The sequence below is a fragment of the Pteropus alecto genome, unplaced genomic scaffold (assembly GCF_000325575.1).
Source record: "Pteropus alecto unplaced genomic scaffold, ASM32557v1 scaffold106, whole genome shotgun sequence".
Taxonomy (NCBI): Eukaryota; Metazoa; Chordata; class Mammalia; order Chiroptera; family Pteropodidae; genus Pteropus; species Pteropus alecto.
Genome location: NW_006442103.1, coordinates 16,972,282 through 16,982,594, shown reverse-complemented (window position 1 = coordinate 16,982,594; position 10,313 = coordinate 16,972,282). Strand labels below are relative to the sequence as shown.

The following is a 10,313-nucleotide window of genomic DNA, read 5'->3' as shown; positions in this document are numbered from 1 at the left end:
CATCAACGCCGGCAACTCACACCACTGCCAGTGCCCCGCGGGCTACACGGGGAGCTACTGCGAGCAGCAGCTGGACGAGTGCTCGTCCAACCCCTGCCAGCACGGCGCCACCTGCAGCGACTTCGTCGGTGGATACCGGTGCGAGGTGAGCGAGGCGGCTGGCGCCGGAGGCCTTCGGGGCGCGTGGCGCGTCAACCCCGGCATGTCCAGTTTAGCTGCTCGTGTCTTTCTTTTTACAAATTTATACTTTTTTTTTTTTTGCCATTCGCCGTTATGGCGTTGACTAATCACCGTTTCTCTCAGGCCCCCTGCGTGATACGTTGACGCAGCTCCAGCAGGGTGTTTTTATAGGCATCTGGAGCTGTCACACTCCCACAGGGTGGCGTCCGGGATTCGGAGCCAGTCTTCACTAGCAGAGTGCATGTCAAAGGCCCACCCAGCCCGTGGCCCCCGGTGCTTCCCCGAATGCCGGGTGAGAGGGGAAGCCGCTCTGAGGAATGTCCCTTTGACCCATGCCACCCTTACATAGCCCTCGACCGATCAACTAATCACTCAGAAACCACATTGTTCGGCCTCTTCCGTGTAGCATTATGCTAAGTGTTACGTGTGGGCATTTGAGGAGGTGTGTGTCTTTTAGGGGCCGTGCCTCTGTCTTCTTACTGTCCGGGCTAATAATGGTCGAGCAAGGTAGTAAGAAGATACCAGAGGCCTGACTTTGATACCAGTCCAGGCGACAATGCAGCGCTGAGAAAGCTTTGTTTCTCTGCTTCGTGTAAATGAGCCGACGTCGGCCTCTGTGTATTTGCCTTGGGTTATTTCCTTCCTCCTTCCAGGGCAGGCTGTAATGTTAGCTCAAAAGCTGCCGGCGCCAAACTTAAAATTTTACACATCCAGGTGTCTTAAACATAGCCGAAAGAAGCAGGTTTTTAGTCATTTAGAGGCCGCTGGCTTTGTATATTCTACAAAACTGAACCTAGGATTTGCTACCATAGGTAACAAGAGCTCTGGGTCATAAAGACCCCGAGCCACTGCCGCCCTTCAGAGCTCTGTGACCCAGAGACTCCGGGCTGACTGCTGAGTGACATCGCCAAACACATCAGCCCCCGTCAGCTATCCCTTCCCTTGGACTCCACGTGCCCTCCTCTTCTCCCCCTCTCCCCCCACTAGTTGGAGCTCGTGCTGCCAGGGACTCCCCCCGCATGCAGACCCGTCAAAGCCACCGTGGGGGTCCTTGTCTTTTTCTTGATCAGCCCTAGAATCCCTCGAACCCTCAGATCGACCACCGCTCGTGAGCCCACCTCCCTGCCCTCGCCCCATCTCCACCAGCGTCTCACACGTGCATGGAGTTTGCTGAACCTGGAGCTCAGTAAACGCAGGGTCCTCGTCACCACCCACGCGGGCTGTTTGGCTGAGTCACAGGACCCTCATCATATAGAGAAACGTGTATTTTAAAGATGAGAAAACTTGCACACAGGAAGGCCACAGTTCTGCACAGGGGTCATATCTGAAACGCCCCCTCCACACCCAGCCCCTGCCTTCCCTTTAAAGTGTTTTTTTTTGGCTGGAAGAGGGCAGTGCTGGACAGCCACAGGCAGCCGTGCCCAGGACGGCTACCGGGAGATGCGGGGGCAGCGTGCCAGAGCTGGGCGGGGCTGGGGCGCGGAGGGCCGCAGGAGCCCGCCCCTGCGCTCGCTGTTTCCAGCACCGGTCCGATACGTCTTGTTTTTCGCTTGCTCCCGGCAGTGTGTCCCAGGCTATCAGGGCGTCAACTGCGAGTACGAAGTGGACGAGTGCCAGAACCAGCCGTGCCAGAACGGAGGCACCTGTATCGACCTGGTGAACCATTTCAAGTGCTCCTGCCCGCCGGGCACTCGGGGTATGGAATCAGCCGCTCTTTGCCCGGGGTGTTCTCTAAGTTATAAATCCAGTTTCAGTGTCAAGGGAGTTTTTAAAAAATCGAACACGTAGTTCTGAAACCTGGGGCGTTCTCTCCCCTCTCTCCCGACTCCGAGGTTCTGACTCGTGTTCTTAGTGCGCTCTTGTTCTGGTTGACACTGTGTTCCCTGAAACACAGAATGTGGAAACGATACGATGAAACGTTGCCGCAGAATCAGCCTGGTTAGCGAGATTTCTTGGAGCCTCAAGGGAAGACAACCAATGGCCTCTCGAATCAGTAATTTACATTTACCAGCTTACATGCTTTTTAGAACTTGCTAGGTCTTGCTTCCATAAGGTGAAGGAATGAATGAATGAAAACAGTTGCCTATTTCCATAAGCCCAGGGAAGGAGGCTGATGGCCTAAGGCTGCAGTAAGGCCAACTGAGACCCAGCCAGAAACTGTGAAGGGTGGAGCCATCATTCTGCTGTGTGCTGGCCCCTGCTCCCCGCCCCAATCAGCGGTCTCCTAGAAGGAGCTCAGAGTAGTGTGTCTTAGCAGAGCTGAAGTTCCCATGGCACCTGCTCTGAGCAGCCTGGGAAAAAAATGTAAGAGGCCATCCACAGTGGCAGAAAATTCATTCTCAATGTCAAAGAGAATGGAGTATCAGGATGTGTTTATACTGTCTTAGACCTCGGGTTACCAAATTTGGATAATTTACCTTCCCCGAGTTTGGCTGAATTAAAATAGAAGAGGACCCCACAAGTAGGCCAATTACTGAGCAATGAGGTTAAAGGGGAAGAGAAAACTAAAGAGAAACAAGCCTTTAAATAATTGATTTGTCCCATGAAAAGGAGAGTTGTTCTCTGCTCTAGAAATCAGTAGTTGAAAGAGAATTAGAAGTCAGCTTCGGTTCACTATTAGTTTGTTCCTTTGATAATTGTACTGTTTGGCACGAGCTGTGATTCCAGAGGTAGCAAATTAAACCTCAGATCTCAGTGGCTTAACACAACAAAGTGTTTTTTGGTTTCGTTTTGATGTTGTTGTTTTGTCGCACACTCCTGAGTGTGTTGGGCCACCTCTGTCTTTATTTTAGACTAGTGATTTGAAACTCTGGGCCTCCGAGGCCTTTCTAGCAGGGGAAAAGAGAGGCCCATGGGTCCTGCAGCAGCGCCCACGACCTCAGTCTGCAAGCCACAGCTGTCACTGCTGCTCATGGTATTGGCCAGAATGAGTAAAATGGCCTTGACCTGACTCTAGGGGAGACTGGGAAATGTGAACGAGCACGTGGGTGCTCACTGGCTACCAAAATTGCCGCTACTCGGTGAACTAATTACTAATGAGAGATGGTCTGAGGGTGAACATTTCTAAGGCAACAGCCTTTCTGTCTCCTAACTGTTCGTTAAGGCTGGCTTGAAGAACCGTTTTGCTGTTATTATCGACCAGCCTTTTACCCTGGCACTTTGACTTTGTCACCCCACTGCTTTTCAACCTGCTTGTTTTGAAATGAGAAATCAGCTCTCAAACTTGCTGAGGATCTCTTGCGAGCATTGCTTCCCTCTTGGTACTTTTCAAAATTCTCTCTGTCCTTGGACAGATTGGTTATAGTGTGTATAGTGTGCGGGTCTCTTTGAGTTTATCATGTGTACAGCTCATTAAGTTATGCTATGTATGTGTGGTTAGATGTGTGCCGTGTATTTATTTCTCTCGGTTTGGTCAACATTACAGGAGATTCTCAAGGCCCATGACTCTGTTGCAAGTTACCCGATGACCGTTTTCATTCCTTCACTCCTGAGCTTTGGATCTTGGTCTGGGGGCACGTCCAGTACCCAGCCAAGTTCTGCCTGTCCCTGCTACTTGGCTTCATGCCGAGGTCAAGTTCATCCTGTCTCGTTAGGCCTGTCCGTTGCTGCTCGTTCCATTCCGATGGGAGGGGAGGCATCTATGTTCATTTACCAGCAGTGTCTAAATACCAGATATTTCTGTGAGAGTGGGAGCTCATACTGGTTTTATTTGTTTTTACTTTTTTATTTTCTATTTAGTTTGAATAGATAATACCTGCACATGGTCCAAAATTTTGCACAGACACATACACACACGTAGAGAAGCATCCATCCCCCTTCCCTAAGCCTAGTTCTCTCTCCCACGAGCAAGTAACCACCACTTTTTTTTTTAAACTTTCTTGTGTATCTTTCTAGAGTTGTTTTATGTACTTGTCAGAATTATGTAGAAGCCAAATACAAAGATATTTTTTTCTTTCCCACTCTTCACTCTGAAGATAGAATATCAGACATGTTCTTTTGCAGTTGATTTTTTTTTTCACTTAATTGGAGGTGTTTCCACATCAAAATATAAAACTACCTTAATCTTTTTTTATCCTGTAGAATTCCCTTTTATGGGCATGCCATATTTTACTTAACCAGTGCCCTAGTGATGGAAATTTTGGTTTTCTTGCATGTGTATAAATGTATTTGAAGGATAAATTTTCAGAAAGGAAATTACTGGACTAAAGAATATGTGTGTTTGTAATTTTGGTTGGTATTACTGAATTACGTTGTATGAGCCTGCCCGCTTCTCGGCGTGGGTGACCGTAGTCTCAGTTAAGAGTCACTTGGTTTTCCTTTTTCTTTTCACGTCTGTATCCTTTTTTTCCCTTTTGTTGTTGATCTTAGTATTTTACAGAGATTAGCTGTCTATGATATAAGATGTAAATATATATTCTCAACATATTGTTTTGATTGTCTTTATGGCGATTTTTTTTTTTATGCAGAACTTTTTATTTTTAATCAGGTTGAAGTTATCAATCTTTTTTTTTTTTTTGGCTTCTGGATTTCGAATGCTAGTCAGTAACACCTTCCACATGCTAAGATTCTAAGAGAATCTCCCATATTTTCAAGTACTAGAATCCTGGGGCCACCCCACAGCTGATTTGTCCCAGCACGATTCACTGAATATTCGATCTCTTATACGATGACTTGGGATGGCACCTTCATCAAATTCTGAATTCCCGTGCGTGTTCGGGAGTCTCTCTGGATTTTTTTCTTGTTGTCGTTCTGCCGTTCTATTACTTTATCAGAACCACCCTAGAGATTTTAATTATTCCGGATCTTTTCCAGGGTTTTCCAGGCTCTAGTTATCATTAATTTTCCATGTAACTTAGAATCAGATTGTCTATTAAAAATTCCTGTTGGTATTTTTAATTGGGGTCACATTAAACTTAAGAATGTGCGTAGAGAAAACTGACATCTTTAGGATGAGGCGTCTTCCTAACCAAATCATAGTGTCTTCCCGTTTATTCAAGTCTCCTTCTGTGTCTTTCTATTTCGAAGTTTTCACATAGGCGTAGTATATTTCTTATGAAGGTTATTCCTAGATAGTTGATCTTTTGCTACTGCTATTGAAAATGAGGTCTTTTCTTACGTTGTTTTTTTTTTTCTTTTCATTAGTCTTGCTTATATTAGCGTGTACTATAAATGCAAATGGTTGGACTACAGAACTTTTTTTTTTTTGTAATTTTTTTTGGTGGTTCATGGATCATTTCTAGAATGGTCATTGATTTGTTTCTTTCTCAAAAGCATTTATAGACATTTATACTAGATGGCTCATTTACATTTCTAGTTCATTAAATGAGTTGTTTTAAATAAAATGACCTTTGAACTTTCAACAGGATAGTTCCCTCTATGTTTTTAAAATAAGGAACTATATACTTACACTATTTTACGGGAAAAAAGTCGGTGGGTATTAAACTTTAAAAAGTCAACCAAAATTTATTTCCAATTCATACTGATATTTTAACATACTGTATTTATCATCTCTATTTATTTTTATGTTCTCTTTTGAACTGTTTTTATATTTTTAATTAAAACAGATAAATTAATGAAAAACAACGAGTCTCTTTGAGCCCCCATTTCCTAGTCTCTCAGGTGGGGCAGATAATGGCGGTTGCCCCATGGGGACGGCTTCAGCGAGTGGGGGGTGAGTCCACGTGAGGCCCTGGGCATATCTCGTCCTTCGTTCTCACTGGTTGCCAGGAGGATGGAGGTGGTTGTGGGTCAAGAGTGTGCTCAGCCCTGCCCGGCCTCAAAGGTCCCACCACAGGGTGAGGAGTGCCATCCGGTCAGTCGTGACAGTGCCAGCGAGGGTGGCTGTCCCTCGCTGGAAGGATTGTCGTAACTGCCTCTCCTCTCTCTCCTCCAGGCCTGCTTTGTGAGGAGAACATTGATGACTGTGCCAAGGGTCCTCATTGCCTTAACGGCGGTCAGTGCGTGGACAGGATCGGGGGCTACAGCTGTCGCTGCCTGCCCGGCTTTGCTGGAGAGCGCTGTGAGGGGGACATCAACGAGTGCCTGTCCAGCCCCTGCAGCTCTGACGGCAGCCTGGACTGCGTACAGCTCGTCAACGACTACCTGTGTGTCTGCCGCAGCGCCTTCACCGGTGAGAGCCTCGCCAGACTCCCCGCGGGGCGGATAATGGGGGCCTGCGTCCTGTGCGACATCTCCCAGACTCACACGCAGCTTTTCTTAGATGCGAAAAACCAGACTAGCTTGAGTCAGGGCCCAGTTCTTTCTTGGGCCTGTGCTCCTTGGACGTAACAATCACTCTCTACCTTTTCATTTCTCCTGAGACATGTTTTCTCTTTCGTTATACACTGACTTAGCCGAAATACATATGTAAAAAAAACATGTTGGGGGTAGTTGAGTAAAATAACCTTTTTTAATTTGGTAAGTACACATAACATAGTTTCCCATCTTAACTGTTTTCCGGCGTGCGTGTGGGTACGAAGTGCATCCGTCACCACCGTCCACTGTGCAGCCGTCACCACCGTCCACCCACAGAACTCTTCATCTGAGCAAAATAACGTTTCGTTTTCAGGATCCTTACATCTAACTCCGGTTTCATCGCTCTGCCTTGCTTTGGCATGTAAGGCCTTGACTCACCGAGACGTCACTGCCATTGTGACCTTCTTTCCACCTCTGGGACCCATAGAGGCTCAGGATCTTCCAGGACGCTTAGGGGGAGTGGGTCCAAGTCGGGGAGTGTTTAACCAGTTGATGAGGGTCTGAATTGGGGAGCCGCAGCGGTCACGAGTGGCCCATGGGGCTAAGACTTGGCCACATTCCCTGCTGTTTCTCAAGCTGCTTTTCGTCATCGCAGATCATGATGATGACCAAGTGTGGTCTCAGAACAGGAGCTTCATCATAGGCACTTACCGGTTACTTCCAGAAAAGGGCAGCTTGGTGACTAAAATAGTTGTTTGTGTCTAACTGTGGCAGTATCATCAGATACTCAACTTAGAAATCCATGGAGCATTTCTGGGGTCATTGCGAATCTTACGCTGTAGTGCCATCGCTCGGGAGACAGACAGTGGGCTGCTGTGGTCCCCTTACCGACAACGTGGCAAGTTGGACTCTGCTGCGTTCTGAGCCCATCTCCAGACTTTCTTCTTCCAGTTCTAAAGATATGTGACCTTTCAGAACTTTGGAATGTCACAAAGACTGGGAAGGATCTTGCAATATGAAAGATGCCTGGACGCACAGTCCGTTATGGTGTCATGCCTGTGGAGGCAGGACTGTGAACAGCCCGCCTGCAGCCTCCTGTTAGCCAGAGAGGCCAAGCTGGCTCTGCTGGCTTCACTGCCTCTGAGGCCGCCTTTATCTGGGACACCGACAGGCACCTCCCTACAAAGAAAGGGGGAAACAGGTGAAGGGAGGAATAGGGACCACCTTGGATAAGGGTCCCCCAGCCAGGAAGCAGTGTTCATGTGTTTTCCTTGCTTGTGAGTGAAAAAGACCCGCCCCCCGGCCCCCAGCGCATTGGTTGTAATTATTCTGCGATGCTCTTGCCGGGATAGACTCGAGGGGACCCAGGATCCTGAGACCCACCTTTGGTTAGTGGGTGCTTCTGCGATTTAAAGAGGCAGACATCTCTAACTCTTGCCTCTTGATTCTCTTTGGCCAGAATTATCACTATTTGAATTTCCCTCTTAAAGACACCTCTCCCCTAGGTGACGTGGGCCAGATGGGGCCTGTCCCCGGCTGTCTGCCCAGGGGCCCTAGCTGCGCCTGCCTGCCTGTGTCTCCCACGATTTCAGTCGCTTAGTTTATCCCGGAGCGGTGGCCTTGAGATACCGTCTGCTTTACAATTGTTTCTGGGGAAAATTAACTCTAAGAAATAAAAGCGTGTTTTAAAGCAGTGCTGATCAGGTTACAGAAAGGCTAAAAAATGACTGAAAAGAGATGTTACAGATGAAAACTCCCTGTAAGTTGCAAATCACATTTATAGGTACTGGCCCGATGTAGCCTTGTAGCGTCTCCCATGAAGTAGATGATGTTAAGAACAGTTTCTAAATGTTTCTTTTGACTGATGGCAACTAAGTGCCTTCAAGAAAAGCTGTGCCATTTTTCTGTTCTGATGACATTAGTCATTTCGCACATCCACCCTGTCGTGTGAGGCTGTGGGGAAGGAGTGCCATGTGCGTTTGTCATGTCAGTGACACAGGCGAGGGCCTGGCCTGAGCCATGACAGGTCAGTTGCGTCGAGACCCAGTGACGCTCTCTCCACCTGCCCTGTTCCCTTGTCCCCTTGCCTCGTCTCTGACCCTTTGGCCGGCGCACGTTGTAGCGGTCAGCGTCCTGGTTGACGACTTGCAGCGATTACTTCTGCCTTTCAAAACTCCTTTTCCTTTTCTGCCTCGAGGTCGTCACTGCGAAACGTTCGTCGACGTGTGTCCCCAGATGCCTTGCTTGAATGGAGGCACGTGTGCCGTGGCCAGCAACATGCCCGATGGTTTCATTTGTCGTTGTCCCCCGGTAAGTGCGCGTCACCCGCGTAAGGAGCATGCTCTCTTCTGTGCCGTCTGTGACGGAGCCGAGAGCAAGCCTCGTTTTCCAAGCTCCACGGGGAGCCCTCTCGGTGGGGAGGTTTCCTAATTTTAGCTCCTTCAGAAGAAAGTGCTTGAGTTTTCCATTCAGAGTTGTTAAAATGTTCCCAGAAACGGTGAGCTCCCTAAGCTGTCGGTCTTCATAAGCACCACAGGAAGTGGTGGGATAGGTGTCCTCTGGAGAACAGGACTGGGCCCCCAGCTTCTGGGTCCTGTGCGGAGGGTCAGGGCAGTCTTGCCGCCCAGACTGGAGCAGGGTTGGCTGGACCGTCTGGGAGCAAGCTGCTGCTTAAACTCGCAGGCAGCCCGATTTTAGCCATTTGTTGTGCCACCTCTTTTGCCACTGCCGGAGGCTGAAACCCCCCTAAAACGGAGATCATTATGTTTGGAGAGACACCCAGAAGAAACCTGTGAGTGACCCTGGCCTGAGCTAAGCAGGGAGAATAAGAATGAACTGGCATGGGCACGTTTTTCAGAGACTCAGAACTCCTGGTGTGATTTGTCCCCCTATAAAGCCTTTATATGAGTGATCTGATGATGGCTGGGGAAGCTGATTATAGATACCCTGTCACCTGACCCTTATCCCGCCGTGACCTGTGGACTTACTTTAGACGTGATCTCTTAAATTCGATGGCATCTACACCACTGCATGGACTCTTCAGCCCGACCTGCAGGGTGACTTAGAGGTCCCTTCCTAGAGCTTGATCCTGGAGGCCGCGTGGAGGGATCTTAGCCAAGTGTCCCACCCTTTTCTCCCCAGAAGTGTGGCACTGGGGGTCACGAGGACAGTGGGGCGAGCCCCCCCGCGTCGGCCACCATCCTCACTGTCCGCTGCTTTCCACAGGGGTTCTCTGGGGCCAGGTGTCAGAGCAGCTGCGGACAGGTGAAGTGCCGGCGAGGGGAGCGGTGCGTGCACACGGCCTCGGGCCCCCGCTGCTTCTGCCCCAGCCCCCAGGACTGCGCTCCCGGCTGCGCCAGCAGCCCCTGCCAGCACGGGGGGACCTGCTCCCCGCAGCGCCAGCCTCCCTACTACTCCTGCCGGTGCCCCCCGCTATTCCGCGGCAGCCGCTGCGAGCTCTACACGGCGCCCACCAGCACCCCGGCGGCCACCTGCCTGAGCCAGTATTGCGCCGACAAAGCTCGGGACGGTGTCTGCGACGAGGCCTGCAACAGCCACGCCTGCCAGTGGGACGGGGGAGACTGTTCCCTCACCATGGAGAACCCCTGGGCCAACTGCTCCTCCCTGCTGCCCTGCTGGGATTATATCAACAACCAGTGTGACGAGCTGTGCAACACGGCCGAGTGCCTGTTCGACAACTTCGAATGCCAGGGGAGCAGCAAGACATGCAAGTAAGGGTCCCGGGTCCCCGGACGCGGAGGGAGACTGTCACTAACACGCCTCGGCTTCCTGCTCTTGCTCCTCACGTCTCCAGCGCTTCCGCCCGAGCTGCCTCTGCTTTTCCGACGGGCGCCCTGAGGCCCTCTGCTCCCTGCTGTCAGCCCTGCCCCATCGCACGCTGCCCTGTGCGCTCCCTTGCTGGCAGAGGTCCAGGAATG

The 10,313-nt window shown here is 49.9% G+C and overlaps 1 protein-coding gene across 1 annotated transcript in view; it reads left to right on the top strand.

Annotated features, from left to right (window-relative positions):
* Positions 1–10,313, top strand: part of NOTCH2 (notch 2) — a 123,143-nt gene that overhangs the window by 100,161 nt on the left and 12,669 nt on the right. Inside the window, 5 exon segments of the mRNA XM_006919824.2 lie at positions 1–145; positions 1,744–1,876; positions 6,074–6,310; positions 8,573–8,685; positions 9,601–10,106. The exon segment at positions 1–145 is cut by the window's left edge and continues 36 nt beyond it. Of these exon segments, the coding sequence (XP_006919886.1) occupies positions 1–145; positions 1,744–1,876; positions 6,074–6,310; positions 8,573–8,685; positions 9,601–10,106 (1,134 nt within the window).